At 39.6% G+C, this 18,249-nt stretch overlaps 1 protein-coding gene across 1 annotated transcript in view; it reads right to left on the reverse strand.

Annotated features, from left to right (window-relative positions):
- Positions 1-16,257: 16,257 nt before the first annotated feature.
- cwc27 (CWC27 spliceosome associated cyclophilin) overlaps positions 16,258-18,249 on the reverse strand; it is a 40,672-nt gene continuing 38,680 nt past the window's right edge. The window contains exon 14 of the mRNA XM_042396093.1: positions 16,258-16,881. Coding sequence (XP_042252027.1) covers positions 16,719-16,881 — 163 coding nt within the window. The 3' untranslated portion in view covers positions 16,258-16,718. The remainder of the gene's footprint in view (positions 16,882-18,249) is intronic.

Consider the following 18,249-nt stretch of genomic DNA (forward strand, 5'->3'; position numbering starts at 1 on the left):
GGGAGTTGGAGGTGTCGGGCTCCTGTCTTTTTGGGACGACTGTGATGGTGCTATTTTAGCAGGCAGACGTTTGGCTTCGGTGCACTTTTTTGTGTAAATACTTTGCCAATTACCGCTCATATACAACCCCATCAATGTACTGTATATTTATTGTACAATTCCAAACAGAGTCAAGACATTGTCCTCTGATCATGTTTGTGTCAGATAGTAACCTACTGTCTTGGAAGGGAATGTAATGTGATTGAAAATATTACATACTGTAACATACGCTAAACCCTTATATACTGTAAGGATTTGTATATTATATATGATGTTAATCCAGGACCAGAAAATAACACGTGGTTATAGGAGGATTTTTAAAACACTTTAATTTTTTTTTTCTTTTTTCCCCAGACGGGTGCCTTAGTTAATAACACTCAAATAAAAGCTCACCCAGCGTCAGTCAGCTCTGACCATTAGTCCAAAGTAGTATGAAGATGTTGTCAGACGGTGCCTGGGCCACATGAAACACTGTTACCAAACTGGCCTTTACTAAACATCCTATCGAGGAGCTTTCCGTTCACGATTGAAGGTTTCATTTTGAAGGAGCATATTCTATAAAGCAGCTTGTTCATTGGAATCACAACACACAGTCATTATTTCTTACTCTCTTCAAGCTGGATTATTTAATCAAATGTCACTTAGCTGTCATATTTTTTGTATGTCAGCAGCAAGCTAAGACTTAAAAGAACCGCTTAACATTTTGGGAAATACGCTTGTTCGCTTTCTTGTTGAGAGTTAAATGAGAGTCTCATGTTTGTACGCTGAATATAATTCTACTTCCTGGAGATTGTTAGCTTAGCATAAAGACTGGAAACAGCTAGCATGGCTCTGTCCAAAGTTTAAAAAAATCCACCTATTAGCACCTCTAAAGCTTACTAATTAACACATTATATCTCATTTGATTAGTTGATTTATTGATTAGTCAATGAATCTTGAGTAATTTTTTAAAAGAAAAAGTGTCGTAATTCTCTAATTCCAGCATCTCAAATGAGACTATTTGAATATCTTGGGGATGTTGACTGTTGGTCAGGACAAAAGAAGACATTTGAGGATGTCACCTTTAGTGTTAGAAACATTATTTTCTGACATTTCATAGACCAAACTAATTGTCGAATTAAAAATAATGATTAGTTTCAATCCTACATTTGTTTAAAGTCACCGCACCTGGCCAAGAAATGGTCAGACACATAACTCTCCCAAAAAACCCATCTTATCATCTCTATACTTCTTTTCTTGTATGGATTAAACAAACAAGATAAAATGTTCATTTGTGAGCTTTTGAGGTGCTGGTAGGCAGACTTAATTTAAACTTTGGACTGGGCCAAGCTAGCTGTTTCCCTCTGTTTCCAGTCTTTATGCTAAGCTAAGCTAACCATCTCCTGGCTGAAGCCTCACATGTAGCGTACAGACTTGAAAGTGGTATCGATTTTCTATTCTAACGCTCGGCAAATAAGCCAATTGGCGTATTTTCCAACACGTTGAAGTACTCCTTTAAGTAAATATACACACCCTTCACATCCATTGTGGATATGTTGGCAGACCACGCTAATGTGGTCCCTCCCCTGGGGAGGGGAGGATGTAGACACACCTCCCCAGATAAAGTTTCCCCCTTGTCCTCTTTCCCTTTCCTCTCATGTCCTCTGTCCCTCCTCTACTCCCATCGCTGACGGAGAACAACAGTGAAAAGACAAAAACAGCCAACTCAATGGTGCTTTTCCCCTCTTTTATTTTTATTTTTTTAAATTTCCATGGAGTACTGTGTTTACCTCTTCTTTTCCTCCCGCTCTGCTCCGAGGGTTACGGCCTTCCCAGGCTTCTGGTGCTATCAAGTGGGTGCTTCCATTCAACCCTCTCCAGAGTGCTTAAAAGTGAGGCTGGATCCAAACAATATGAAATAATATCCTTGTCAATATCTCTGTTGGTAAATGCTGGTCATGTTATTGTTTTGTTTGTATCTGTTTATACCTCACACTGGGAATTTTTTTTAACCGTGTATTTTTTGTTTGTGCTACCAACAAAAGGACACTCACCCAGTTATAACTGATCCCTTTACCCAGGTGACATTTCTGCTGGTGTAGGGGGTTGTGAAAGGGAAACACCTATGAAACGTCTCCATCACACACATTTGTTATGGAGGTCCATTAGGAGTCCTTGAAATCTGAGAGACAATGCAGGAGTGTGCAAGGATCTCATCGGAGCTGTTAACAACTAATTTCTATTTTGCTGCTGCTACTTTTTTGTAGCCACCTTCAGTATGACAATGTCGGGCAGATTTTATTGGTTACAAAACCTTGAATGAGGCAGTTGGGAAAGGACAGTGGATGCTGAGAAGCATTTGAATCCAAACAGCTCGGACTAACGCTACTGGCTGTCGGATACGGAGCCTCCAGAAAAAAAGAAACTGAGAAGAAGTGAAATCAATCAAACTGGTACTCATTGCTGTGAACTTGGATGTTTGAATGTCACATTGCTTATACCTGTACCTAAAGTGCAAGAGAAATGTAAAGCATCATGTGATTAGTTGCATATATTTTATATTCAGTATTAATGTTGGTACACTGTTACTAATTTTTTTTTCAAATGTAAATTATATGCTAATTTATTGCGTTGTCTCACTTGTACATTTATTTCACTGCATGCAAATTGAAATTTAGCATAGTGAAAAAAATGCAGTGATACAGCCCTTCACCAACATTTTTTTTAAAGTAGATACAATAAAAAGAGCAGCTTTTAAAGAGACGCAGTGTTAGTGCTTTCATTCCTCCCCTCCCACGCTTTTAGTCAAAGAGGAAAAAAGCTCAACATACACCGAGTATCAAATAATAAGTGTTGGTGCCAGGGTGGATGCTCTGTTCTCACAGGCTTTAAGAGATATATACTCTTGTCCTTTCACTCAACTCTTGGAAAGCTCCCACAGCATGAGAACAGCTAATGGCATCACACCAGGATACCCATTACCACCACTGAAGAAATCCATTCATTCGCTGCCTCAGTTTAGGGTGACCGAATCGGAGAAGGAGGGTAAGGTTTGTAAAAGCTTTTGTTCTTACCTACCTAACTCCCGATACGCCAGCTCCATCATCCTTTGAGATACAAACATAATGCACGTCAGCTGTCAAACACCTTTCTGAACTGTCCCAGCTCTGTTGCCACAGCATTGGTGTGGAACTCTCCTTCCTCTCATCCCGGCCTCAAGTGTCTGGATTCACTCCGAGGGAGCTGCGAGGTTTCCACTCTCCTTGGTAATTAATTCCAAATAAACAGTAACTAGCCCACTTGGCTGGGAAACGCCGCCGTCTCCTTCTAATCCACAGTGTCCAATTACAGAGGGAGACAGATGGCCTGTTTGGTCTAATGTAACCAGTTTAGAATACCTGTACGTCTGGCCCAGCTTCTGTCTCCCGCACTGGCCCGTCTGCAGGGGTCTGTGATTACATTAGTCCTAACCTGCAGAGCTAAGGGTGACAAGGAGAAGGAGAAAAAAAGGAAGGTGATGGAGTTCAGGCTGAGGGATTTCGTATCTGCAGCATGACCTGACAACTCTGAGGTGGCTGTAAACGTGCTTCACATGAAACATTTGCACACGATTTTGTACGCACATATGTCGACGATACCTCATTGTAAATTGAACATACAAACACAAAGTTTTTCTTGAGAAATGTAAGCTATCCACTGGATACTGTGTGTGTACACATGGCCAAGTGGTCTCCAGATGATGAGGCAATAAAACAAGGATTCAGTTCTGGTATTGGATCAGTATTTATCTCTGTATTGCCAAGTATTTCCATGGTTTTATCTCTGAGGCACTGTCAGCACACAAGAAAATGAACACTACAGAAAAGTACTGTTTAAAGGGGACGTATCACATACATTTCCAGGTCTATATTTATATTCTTGGGCTCTACTGGAATATCTTTGCATGTTTCACAGTTCAACTCCTTTTTATCTTATACTTGACCTTTATGCAGCCCTTCAGGTCAGCCTCTGTCTGAAACAGGCTGTTTTAGCTCTTTACTCTTTAAGGCCCTCCTCCCAATGAGCCCACTCTGTTCTGATTGGTTAGCTTCTGGAGGCTACATAAACAAAGAATAGTAGCAGGATTTCACTTCTTCACTTCTTCTTTAATACATACAAATGCATCCATGTTGGAGCTGAAATCTGATCTGAAATATGGGGGTAGACAATATGAACAACCCACAGAAGAACCTAAGCAACAAAGGCCACTGAATGGATGGCCATTTGTGGGCATGCATGAACAATCTGAACATTTTGATGGGAGGTATAGATGACTTTGCTGAAGCCCTGGGTTTTGACTTGCAGGCAGCATTTTTACATACGTTCACCTCAAGTTTTGGAACTGGATCATGTTTAACATCTGACATCATGACAGTATAAAAATAACAGAAAATCACAAAAAGCATGTCCCCTTTAACTATCTTATTCCAGTATGTTGACTTTATTAGTCATGGGACGATATGAGTCTCCCTGACATGTACCATGTGTATTTCACTGAATAAGTGACAAGGTGATTTCCCAGTACATCCCAGCCTGCTCATGATAAGAGGTGTAGAGAGGATGGGGACCAGATTTCTCCATCTACTCTTCAAAAGGAAACTACTGACACTGAGAGAAGCCATCGCTGTTGCTTATCAGCAAGTTGATATCTATCACAAGCTGCATGACAGAACCTGTGCAAGATAGGCCCAGGATAAGCTATTAACAATCATTAGGATGCACGAAAGCCAGCATGCTAAACACATATTAAAATTACTCAAAAAGCATGCTAGGATGTATACAATTAAGTCTCTTGAGTGGCAATTATCTGCCTCGTATTTGGAGTTTGAAACTCCAAAGATCTGTGGTTTTATTCTTGGCTGGGGTGCTGGAGGACATACCGTGGCTTTAAACTTTAAGACAGTAGCTGTTTGGGTATTCATTCTCCAACTGGAAGGTGTGAGGATTAGCATAGCGACAAACAACATAGCTCTGTAAGAGTTTATCTCTTTTAATCAAAGATGCTGTGGTACTGCGGTGTCATCGATGAGTGCTTGAAGCGTTTCGGACACTCTCCTGCTTGAACACAGTGCAGCAGGGCAAACGGCTCCAGATGGTGTGGCTGGAGACAGTGCACGCATGGTCCCAGGGGGTCTGACAGGCCGGAATGCTGGCCTGGGATGGGAAGGTCACGGCTCCAGCACCTGCTATCTACTGGGGTCTGTTTGGGCTCTGTCCTGTTAAGCCCTGCTGCTTTTTCCCACAGCTGAGGCCCAGATTGAACTGCCGTGGACGAGATCAAAGCTCTGAAGGGCACTGGCTGCAGAGGAGAGGGCAACAGCCACGCCATCACATATACCAGGAGGATGTGTTTTTTCCTTCACACCTTCAAAGATGTGAAGAGAAATACTTCAGCTGTGCACCACTGCCACTTTCAAAGCTGTTTTCCTCCTCATCTAGAGTTCTGCACTTACCTAATCAGCTGTGAACCATACCAACAGATATATACTGAACTGTGCATTTTAACAGGTGCCTGATTAGAAAGCGGTACAGCCAAATTCATTTGCACTTCCATGCGAAACAGGTGGTGCTGGAAGCTTGGTGATATAGTGACTTCTTGCCGGTTGTGCAGTGGATTTGGAGCAGTCTAGCTAGTTTTATTAAAGGAAAAATGTAAACAGAAGAGTGGCATTGCTTCTCATTTGGAAAAACAGGGATGTATGAAATTGGATTATGTAACAGAGGAGACTAACAAATGACAGCTATGACCTGCAAAGCAGGGGTCACGTGACTGATAGAGACAACCAAAGCCGTCAGTAGGCTAGTCTTTGGTAGCCTTGTTAGGTTGACTAGTTGAAGCCTGCTGTAAAAGAAGGTTAACAGTAGAGAAGAACAAATTACATCAATCATTGAAAAATTAATAAAACTCTCTACAGCAAAGAGGAAAATACATTAAAGCTGTTCACCAACCTGTTGCTTCTCTTTATTCTTTCATCTCTGTTTAGTTTTGAAAAATTGTGATTGGATAAGTGCAAAAATAATTTTAAAAGTAAAGAAGTTAGCCATGAGAGAAACAAACTGAACTCTGAAATTTGAAATATTCATGATGAATTTGCATGCAAACATTAAGTTTAGTTTATCAGATTTTGAATATAACATTGCTGCTAAGGGCTCACACAGTGATCAGTTAGTAGTAAAAATGCCAGTGGATGCTAGCTCACAAGCAGAAGTGCTAGCCTGGCTACCCCCATTGGTCATGTGATCCTATCCCTTGCAGGTAGCCCATTAAAAGTCTCCCATATGATAGATAATGACAGCTTTCTGCTGATTCTTCAGTTCTCTTTGTTTCCTAAGCTCTCAGTAAGCACTGCCAACAGTTTGGTTTTGGCAAAATTGTGTTTAAAATTTACCAAAAGTGCACTCTATGCAAGCGCATGGCGTAATCGCATTACATTCCATCTTTCTTAGTACTTTCCACAACATTGTATTTTAAAATTAATTAAGCAATATTGCCAGGGGGCGCAACGTCCGTGGTTCATGTCTGGGGATCTTGCTCTCCAAAACAAATGTCAGGGTCACTGATCAGTCTTCAATCTGTAAAGGCCAGAGTTTGCTCCGTAGTTTGAACAGAGTTGTCTGACCACATCTAAAGGATGTTTGGAATGGCCATATTTGAAGGCAGGGAGAAAAGCCTGCTGTCATCGCAAGATGCGATAATCATCCAAATTAGGATAATAGTGCACACTTTCAGAAAGTGTCCCCTCGAAGGCATTCATGTTGATACACTTATTTGTGCACATAAAAAGTTATGGAAGTAGTTGTGCTGCCAACAAGCCAATCTCTGCGTGAAGTGGGGTTGACTGTTAGATTGTTGGTTTCAGAAAGTTACCGAAATTGTTGGACGCAGCGCCCCCAGTTCCCATGTCAGAAAACTGTGGGGTGACGGGGTTTCAAGCACTGATTCGACAAGCACTTTGCTTGAAGCATACTGAGACCTTAACTCTTCATGTTGTGGTTCAGCAGGTAGCTGGGTCACCTTTAAGGGATGCCTCTCTGTTCGTATACTGTCCTCTGTCAGCAAGAAAGACAGCAGGTAAGTGGATTAAGTGTATAAAGGATCAATAGCCAATCACTTAGGCCAATGGAGGAAAGCCAAGAGCTTTTGCTTGGTTGGGTGAGGCTGAATAATATTGTGTGTATGTGTGTGTCATCATTTGGGCAGATGGTGCTCTTGCACAGCATACTCTATGTACAGCATACTTATGGACATCTTCTCTAAGGAACATTATTAAATCCATCAAGAATGAATTATGTAGTGATTTAGCCTCTTCTGCTCCAACTGCCCACAACTAATAAATGACAGCAAGTTAATGAGGACAAATGATAATGGGGCTGTGACTACTCACAGTACAGAAAGCTACAAGGCTCATGGTTATTACTCCGTTCAGTTACATTGTAATGCTGTTTCTGTCTCCGTTTCATAGTCTACATGTCCTTCACTCTCGACAAGGAAAAGGTGAATCTTTGCATAATACGTGGACATACTGAGGACATCCAAGAGAGTCACGTTTAGGGTTTGACAACAACCTTGATGGTCCACTGTAATATGAAGCTAAGATCTATTCTTGTAGTAGCTTGTAATTGTAATTATGTTCTGAGTTAAAACAGTGTTATATGGAGGAATAAGTCATCTATTTCATGGTGTGTGTTGGTTGTCCTTAATGCAATCTCTCCACTCTCTCATTACAATAAAAAATGTGGCTGTAGAGACAAAATGATCTGCTTGTAAGCAATTTTATCAATTGCCTAGAGATTAATCAATCAGTTGTTCTCTAAAGAGAACTCCTTTATTTCTGCTATGCAAAAGTGATACTACTCTGCTTTAAAGTCAAATTGAAGTAAAAAAAAAACTAAAAAAAACTTTTTCCTCTTGTGTGCCAACTCTCAATATCATGGGAATTCAATACAAATCTGTTTATTTTTACATCAAAAAACAAGATAAGAACGGAAAGCAAAGGCCATCAAACTGGCTCACCATCCATCCATAGTTTCCTTAAAACTGTATTTGACTTTTGACCACTAGGGGGCAGAAAAACATCAAATAATCTGACAGATACACAACCAACACGTCATAGATTTTTTAAGTTGTGGCTGACGTGTTAACAAATAATACCTTCCTTACACATACAACAGACATGTAGAAACATTAGAATTCACATAGATGTTCAACTTTCTTCACCAGATATACATTAAATTTGTTTGTCTGCCGTTTAGTGTGAGGCAGGTAGCATACGGTGGGTTTATCAGAGGTTTTTTTTGGTGCTTTTACAACAAGCTATGCAAGTCCTCCAAATAAAACAATAAAAATAGTTTGTAGTTAGTTTGTATTTGCCCTCCAGAACAACACATGAGTATTTTTACGATCTGACTCCGCAGTGGTTAAGGTTTGGTGAGGCTTCTCTCTAGAAATACTGAGTCAATCATTTTTTTCAGGCCCTTTAATAAGTGTGCTCGTGGTCATTTAGGAAATTGTTGCTCCTTTAATAAGATTCGAAGGCTTATAGTAGCTTTGACGTCTGCCATGTCAGCGTTGTGTGGCAGCTGTGATTGACAGTTGATTATTGTCGCAATATTTCGGTAAGTTTAATGTTTCTTGATCCTGATACCTGCCCTGTTAGCACAACTTAGCTAACGTAGCTAATGTTAGCCCAAGTAAGCTAATATTTGCTTCGGTTTGAGGTAGTGGGACGTGTTTCCTGAGCGTGAAAGGCAACACCCCCCCACTACTTATTTGGAAGGTTCCAAACAGAAAAGACAGTGCCAACTATAAGCAGCAACTCTGGGCTTCAAACTAGCTCCAATGCAAACCAATGGGTGATGTCACACCTCACTACGACCACCTCTACATATAGTCTATGAGTCTATGATACAGTAAATGTGGGGTAAACTAACCCCAAGAAAATGAACTAAAAGGGGCTAAAAAATGTCCATTGAGCTGCAGACTTCAGTGATTATTCTTCACAATTTAAGCATTAAAAGTGGCCCTTTCACATTTGATTCAATGTTAATGTCAAAAATACTGATTATTGTACATTTTTGAGGGTATTTGGGGTAATTCTACTTGTGATTACAAATGATACTCCAACAGCAAAATGTCAAAAAAGTATTTAAAGAAGGTAACAAAACGGACAGCTGTATCAACAACATGAAGAGAAGTACAAACACACTTCAGTGAACATGGCCGTGGAGCAAAACCTGCCTACAAACAAAATAAATGTGTGCCTTCAGTTTGTTTGTTTTTAGCTATCCAATGGTGGATAGCTAGCCACTTGTTTCCCTCTTATGAATCCCTTTTATCTTCTTTACCTGGGGCTCTGAGGTTACATACCTCAGATGCAGGCAGGACAGCAGCGGAAGGCAGAGAGGGGGAGAAATAATGACTAAACACATGCCCTTTGCCTTCACAGGAGTCTACAGTTTGTTGAAGCCACATTTGCAACTGAAATGTCAAGATTTCATCATGTTTTCCACAGTTTTCCTTTGTTTGAGCTTTGACTGCTGCTCTCCTAATGACATCATCTCCTTGTGTCCTCTTCTTCTGCAATGGTTTAATGGCACCTGGCTGGAGAATTAGCGCCACCAACTGTTGATCTTGATGATCCAACTCTTTTGCATAACAGTAGAGGAAAGAAACATGCATCAAATAGGATTTTCTCTTGCAGATTTTCCAGAAATTCTGTTAAAATGTGTGCAACATTTGGATGGAAAGCTGACTTACGACTGGTTTGCATTATCTTCTACACTAAAGCAAAGAGCCAAACCACATTATGGCCCCAACTAGCCATACATTTGTGGGCTTTCACCAAAATTCAATACAATACCTATAATACCCCTCTTTCTCTAGTAACCTCTCACAATATGGAATAAATTCACCCAGACCTTAAAATATAAATGGAAATATTTTATAAAGTCCAACTAGGAGGTTAGATAACAACCGCTTTCCATGTAACTCAATGCTAAATATTCTTACAGTTTCAAGTAAAGTATTCCTGAGGTTTGCTTTTTTGAGTTTAACCTTGGTCTTAGTTGTAGTCCTGGGCTTAATTTATTGTTTACACTAGTTTCCTCCAGTGTGCTCCATCTCTGAGAAATAGTATTCATTCCTGATCAGACTCGTCCAATTGCTGTGGTATTGGAAATTTCATGGGCAGGCCTTGCTTGGACCTCATGTTTGGCAAGATGTGGAGGAATGAATGTTATTGTTAATATCCCAACAACCGGGCAGTCTCTGAATTACACAGCACTGGCTGGCATCTCTTTGTCTCCTGACATGCACCTCTGCACTGACATGTAATTTTCAAGGTGTGCCTCAGTAGTCTTAACTATGATCCACAAAGGGAAGAGCAACAAAAGACTGCTTTGTATTACTGTATCATCTTAGCAACACCAGAACATGCTAATTTAGCCCCCTGAGTAATACAAGAAGCAGAATATTGCTCATAGAGGGGGGAAAAAGAGAGGTAGGGGTGTAATGTGGAAGAGAAAGACTTGGACTAAACGAAAAATAAATCTTATAAAGTAGCTGTGAAATATGATCAGTGACATGAGGATATTTATCGAGGAGATGGGGGCCCTGATTCAGTTTAACAGTCAATGTTAACAGTCTCTCCACTAGTGGAGACAAAAAAAAAAAAAAAGCTGGTAGGCATCGAGGGAGGACACCTGCAACAGAGAGACAAATGAACTCTCTGCTCCGTCCTTGGATGTCCGTGAATGACCGACCATTAAGCATGAAAATCTGCCGTGCCTGTCCAAACCATCTTCTCTTTGATCTCGCGAACTAATCAATATCATTCCTATGAGCAAACGCTAACTCACTGAGCTCTCTCTCTCTTCTTCCGCATACTCTGTCCATCACACCCTGGGGAATTAGCCGCGGAAGCAGGACTCATGGCCACAGTTCAGGGGTCAGGCACGTGGACAGCCATTCCACAACGTGTCATCTCTGCTGCTCACATACATACCTATCCAACATATAACTCACAGCAACCAAAGAACGTTGAGACCTTTAAATGTGCAAATGACAGTGGTTTTAGATCCTTTACCAGAGTAAAACTACCAATACAGCAATGTAAAAATAGTCCAATACAAGTAAAAGTCCTTAATGAAAAATCCTACTGAAGTAAAAGTACATAAGTATTATGAGCTTGATGTAGTTAAAGTATTGCAGTAAAAGTACATAAGTATTATGAGCTTGATGTAGTTAAAGTATTGCAGTAAAAGTACATAAGTATTATGAGCTTGATGTAGTTAAAGTATTGCAGTAAAAGTACATAAGTATTATGAGCTTGATGTAGTTAAAGTATTGCAGTAAAAGTAGTGGTTTGGTCCCTCTGACTGATATATTATTATATATGACATCATTAGATTATTAATAGTGAAGCATCAGTGTTAGAGCAGCATGTTACTGTTGTAGCTGCTGGAGGTGGAGCTAGTTTACACTACTTTGTATACAGTTAGCTAGTTTAGTCCAGTGGTTCCCAACCTAGGGGTCAGGGCCCCTCCAAAGGGTCATCAGATAAATCTGAGGGGTCGTGAGATGATTAATGGGAGAGGAGAGAAGAAAAAACAAAGTTCTGATACACAAATCTGTTTTCAGTTTTTGGACTTTTTCTCTAATCTTTGATTTATGCTGAAATATTGGATCATTTGAACATTTATTGAAATGAAAGCATGTGAGAAGTTTAGAGGGAAAAATCACTATTTGGTGGAGCTGTTAACAACTCATAGACATGTGAAATGTGACCCCGACTACACACTGCTTTTTGTAAGACGTCAAAAGCCAAAAAGGTTGGAAACCACTGGTTTCATCTTTAACAATGTGTTGTATTTTAAAAGCTTGTTATATTATCCATTGTGTCAAATCTTCATCTGAAAGGTAACTAAAGCTGTCAAATAAATGTAGTGGAGTAGAAAGTACAATATTTCCCTCTGAAATGTAGAAAGTAGCATCACATGGAAATACTCAAGTAAAGTACTCTTAAAATTATACAATATTTGAGTAAATGTACTTAGTTACATTCCACTACTGGAATGAAGGGTTAAATGTTAAATGTTAATATATGTGCTTTTGTGTAAACTCCTGTTTGGTCATCTACCAAGAAGATGACATATGGAAAGAAAGAGGAGAGTCAAAAAACCCCAAACAATCCTTGTCACAAAAGAAGTGTTAGTTGAATTTCTAAGAGATGGAAAGGATTAGCTGGCTATATTTAGCTCTTAGCCACAAGGGCAGAGGGAGATAGTGGTTGTAGAATAGCATGATAATACTATTACCATTCCATCTCATCCCTGGCAGTCACATGACCAGCAGCAAAGAGTGGTATTTCCTGCTTCGAGCTGGGCACAGTGACACCGGGGAGCGTTAAGTATTCTCCTGGTGGTGCTGAAGAGGAAGTACACTGTCCTGTCCTTCTCTCTGGTCTCCCCTTTAAATATGAATTAAATGTCCTCATAACTTAGTTAAATCATCTCTTTGCATCTTCATGAAAATAAATATTTGACAAGATTAATTTCAGAATTTCTCTCAGTGGCACATTTCAACCTGACCCCGGACCCATGCAGGAGCACACATAGTGCAGTTAGATCACCGGATCACCTGTTTTAGATTTGCGGCAGCTCGGGCCGAGCCGGGGCTCATAATGTAACATTAACTCTCCTTCCTGTTCCATATGAAAATGTAAGCATAATCCCAGAAGTGCAGTAAAAAATAGTGTGCTGGCCAAATGCAGCTCCTGGTCACACACATGGCAGTGGCAGATCAGTTACTCCAAAACGACCAAAGTGAGGTAAAGTCTTTGGTTTAAACAGTTCCTTTTTACAAGCTCTGACTGCTCCAGTGGGGACCTGAGCAGGACAGTGTGGCAGATACTGCTTAAAAAATGCAGATGGGTGGTTAAACCATCTCTGGTTTTCACCTCAGCATTAAAGGAACAGTTCAACATTTTGGGATATTTGCTCATTCGCTTTCTTGCCAAGTATGAAGATATTGTTACCAAACTGGCCTTAACTAAAAATCCCATTGAGGAGCTTTAAGTTCACTATTGAAGGATTCATTCTGATTCATTCTCTTATAAAGCACCTTATTCATTGGAATCACAATACAGTCACTATTTCCTACTTATTTCAAGCTGGATTACTTAAAGGGGGCGTAACAAGCTTTTTTCTTATAATGTCAGTGTTAAACATGGTCACACTTCCAAAACTTGGGGTGAATATATGTAAAAAATGCTGCCTGCAAGTCATAAGCCAGGGCTACAACCTGCTCTGAACACTTCATTTGCAAAGTTAGCTCTACTTCCTCCTTGTGATGACATCAGATTGTTCGCACATGCCCACAAACGGCCGTCCGTCTGTTAGCCTTTGTTGCTAAGGTTTTTGCAAAGATTGTTTGCGTTGTCCACTCACATATTCGGGCTTGAACATGTGCAGATGTATTTGAGAAGTTTATATTTCAAGAAAAGAATGGGGAAAAAGAAGTGAAACTCTACTACTATTGTTTGTTTACAGAGTGGGCTCATCGGGAGGCAGGCCTTAAAGAGACAGGAGCTAAAACGGCCTGTTTGAGACAGACGCTGAACTGAGGGGCTGCATAAAGGGGCCAGTATAAGATAAATAAGGAGTTTTTAAGACTTTAAATCATGCAAAGATATTCCAGCAGATCCCTGTAGAGTATAAATATAAACCTGGAAATGTGTGTGATACATCCCCTTTAATCAAACATCAGTTAGCTGTCAGATTTTTGTATTTCAGCAGCAAGCACAGACTGTCATGGCTTCAGTTCAATGTGAGAGTAGAAGAAATATTTTAACATGAAGAGAAATGCACTTATTTGCTTAGCAAGGGCACAATTTACTTAGCTTAACACAAAGACTGGAAGCAGGGGGAGACAGCTAGCTAAGCTAACCGTCAGCTAGCTAAGCTAACTGACAGCTAGCTAAGATAACCGTCTCCTGGCTGTAGCTTCATATTTAGCATACAGATAAAAGAGTGGTATACATCTGACTAAGCAAGAAAGCAAATAAGCGAATTTCCCAAAATAACAGACTAATCCTTTATTCTTAAGAGACTAACTATTGTGAAGTGAGGCTTCCTCATATCGGCTTAGTTGGATCAGAGATGAGAGGATGCACCAGGCTATTCATTAACCTCCTATTATCTATAATTAGTGTTTTACCACTTTGCTGTTTTAATGGTTGCAGTTGTTTGTAGTTATACAGTATCACTGCTACCTCTGCAACACACTGCTTCTCATGAATGTGCATGCTTTATTTACTTTCTGACTTTTTATTTCATTGTCCAACTACTGTTTTCTTTTTTTTTGACAGTGACAGAAGAGACACAGACAGGAAGTGTAAGGAGAGAGAGAGAGACGGGTATGACAAGCAATAAAGGCTGTAATTTAATCAGCGGCTACGAGGTATTTGTCTTAACCACCAGACACCCCGGTGTCTGACATCTGAGTGTAAAATTTATGCACTACATAGTGCCCTCAAAAATTCCCACAAATCTATTCCCACAAGTGTCTAAAGCATGTTCACTACTCCCCGCCCCTCCCTCCCCCCCTTAAAATTCTAACATTGCAAAGCTTCACCTTTAAATTGCACTATATCTAATAACTGGGACATCTGATTTTACATCCCTGGATTAGTGAGGTCAAATATTTATTTTGTATGATTCATTTGTTTATTTATTCTTTTACAACAGTATAATATTCATGACAGTCAGAGTGGTCCTTATGTGAAAGGAAATATGGTTTGCTGATGCCAAAACCCAAATTACCAACAAATTGTCTCATGAAAAACAACTACAGTATGAGTAGTAAAATTTTTAACCAAAAGTCAAAGATTTCCGTTTGCACAGTTTAGTTACATCCGAGTACATTTCCATTAGCTGTAGTGATAGTTTTAAAGGACGGCTTCACGGTTTTCCATGTCTGTCTTACAACAATATTCAGGTGCTCATACGAACACTGATAGAGGTTTTGTTCGTTGTAATCATTCCTCCTGTTCATACCGGCCTTTAAAAGATCCTTACTAATGAGATTTCAGTGTAAGTGATGGGGGACAAAGTCCACACAGTCCTCAATCTGTGTAAAAAAACACTCTTCAACAGTCAGAGTGGATATCTTCCTGAGTGGAAATTCCCTCTTTGTGTTTCTCTGCTGAGTTGCAATGGAGGGAATTTTGGGACAGTAGCATTCAGTAACTTTCGAATATATTCACATGATTTGACTAACTAGCTTCTGAAACACTTTTGAGAACCTTTTTGCATGAAACGAGGACTGCAGTTTTGTCCCTCATCACTCACACTGGAAGCACTTTAGGAATGGATCTTTTAATGGATCAGTATGAACATCAGAAGTGATTAAAGCAAGAAAAACCTCTTTCAGTGTTCATATGAGGAACTGACTGTTTTAAAACAGACTTGAATAATTGTGAATGTGTCTTTTAATGGTCTACCTGAAAAAAAAAGGCTTTGTTTGTTATCTGATTTACGTGAGATTGAATTTCATGTTTTATTGCTCATTATAGGATTATTTGAGGGCAACATTTGTTCATTTCTGATGACTTATTCTGATTAGATGTTTATCAAAAACTTGAGTTATGAAGGGAACATTTTTGTGGCAGATTTTATGTGCAGAGCCTGAGAGAGGAAAGTTCTTTGTTTGCACTGTAAAGTTATATTTAAGAAGTTATGTTGTTATCTGACAAATGTTTCCACACTGCAAAAGTATTAAAGACAACTGTGGGCATAACGCCCGTCATTTATGCTGCAAAATGATGTCTGAAATGTCAATTTACTGTTCACTATAGAGTAAAAAATGTTTATTATGCACACATATATGCATTTATTTAGAGCTGCAATGATTAGTTGGCTGAATCTCCAATTATTTTGATAATTGATTGATTGTTTTGTTTTGTTCTGGTTCCAGCTTCTTAAAAGTGAATATTTTCTAGTTTCTTTAGTCTTCTATGACAGTAAACTGAATATTTTTGGGTTGTGGACTGTTGGTTGTGACAAAACAAGACATTTGAGGTTGCATTTTGGGCTTTGGGAAACAGTGATTGACATTTTTTCACCATTTTCTGACATTTTATAAACCAAATTACTAATTGATTACTTGAGAAAATAATCAACAGATTAAATCAACAATGAAAATAATCGTTAGTTGTCACTCGACATTTATTTAAGATGAAATAGAACAGAATCAAATAGTCATTACAGCTTGTTAACAAATGTAATTTATTTTCTTGGCAAAGTCTAACGTTCACATTTACGCTCTAGACAACAGAAACCGCTGGCATAAAAAAAAAACCACTTAACAACATTACAACTAATCAGATCACGACCTTAAATCGTTATTTTACCACAGTCTTAATGTTGATGAGCAGCTGAGCGTCGTCTGGTTACAGCTGTTCCAACTGAAGAAGCCTTTCCGTCACAGATTAAAGGGATGATATGCGCTCAGGTCAGCATCCTCAATCCAGATGTTCGAGCCAGGAGATTGTTCAACAAAGCGGGTTTGAAGTAGGCGGTAAAGCGGACAGGCGGGATTGCTGTATGACCAGCTCCTCGGGTCACATGGCTCGGGCAGGACCCGACCTTCGACATTGGCGACCTCACCTCTTGGCCTTCTTCTCCTTCATGATCTTCTTGCTCTCCTCTCTCCTCCGTTTGTTGACGGGGTTGCGTGGGTCGTAGATCTCGAAAGTGTCCTCGTCCTGCATGTTGGCATCCTTGACTTTTCTGGTTTGCTCATCAAACTGCAGAACATGGCCCATCCTAAATCAGACAGGAGAGAGGTGGAGAGAGTTCAAAGAGGAGCGGCAGACGATCCACTAAATCACTGCTCTGTAGGACTTTAAACCGGAGGAACTCTTCTTGCTTTGAGCAGTTAGATTATAATACGATTATCAAAATAAAGGTGAAAAATACAGAATTTGACAAACTATTTCTATTACTTATATTTTCAAGACACAAAAAAGTGCTTTCATGAAACAGAAACATTGAAACACTACAGCACTAAAATTATGTAAATGAATCACAAACACAAAGAGGTGAAAACAAACCATCACAAGCAGAATATGTGTTGCCAAGCTAATGCTAAAAGCTAACATAAAGCCAGTTTGCTTAGCTCTGTTTACCATACTTGTAATTAAAGTTCATTATTTAATGCCTACTATAGTTTCTATGTAAACCTCTTGAACTCCACACTAGACCTTTACAAATGAATCACCTTTTGCAGAGAGGCATCAACCTTATTACAAATTACTAGAGATCTCAGACACTAAAATGCAGTTTTCTTGTGTTTCCTGTGCGTGAGACCTTTTCCCTTGTAACAATATTAAACTTAAAGTCCCCGTCCAGTCGAAAAATGTGTTTTTCTTCTTGTTCCTACAGTTACATGTTTGAGCTTCTCTGTGCAGAATGACGTATGTGCAGAGTTTGTTTTCACATTCATCTGCTGAAAACGGGGGGAAAGTTTCTCTGAGCTCACTGAAAATCACATCTCGTAAACGGGCCCACGAGCAGGATTTGTGACATCACAACTAGTTTGGAAGCCGATCCTGGTCCAATATTCAACTTATACAAGTGTGATGTGGAAACTTGAAGGATCCAGCTCACAAACACTGAGAACGGACTTCACAGTGAAAGAGGAGACATCTTGTGTCCAGCTGTTAAACTTCTGAAATTATATCTATTTGCATCTATTTGGAATTTTTTAATGAAGAATGTGGAAAAAACATCTCAAAACATGCCTGGAGGGGATTTTTAAGTTTGTGACTGATGACCACTGTTCACCAACTTATGAAAATGGTGACTAAAAAGCAACTCGCACTACTAATTAGTATCAAATTATTGGTAACGTGATTTTGAGTAGTACTTTATTGCTCCTGTCAGCATTAAAGCTGCATTAATGTTTTGTAGTTTGGTTTTTCTGACCACTTGGGGGCAGCAGAGCAAGCAGTAAACACAGTAATGACATATTATGACCTTATGAAGTTGTTGCAGTTGTTGAGTTAGCAAACAGTCTGTTTACACAAACAGAAAACTCGGAGCAACATTAACATTTATTCATTTCCTGTTACTGGCCACTCAACAAATGGTCCAATATTCACTCTCCTGTAAGCTCTGTTTTTGGTCTCTACC

The sequence above is a fragment of the Thunnus maccoyii genome, chromosome 19 (assembly GCF_910596095.1).
Source record: "Thunnus maccoyii chromosome 19, fThuMac1.1, whole genome shotgun sequence".
Lineage (NCBI taxonomy): Eukaryota > Metazoa > Chordata > Actinopteri > Scombriformes > Scombridae > Thunnus > Thunnus maccoyii.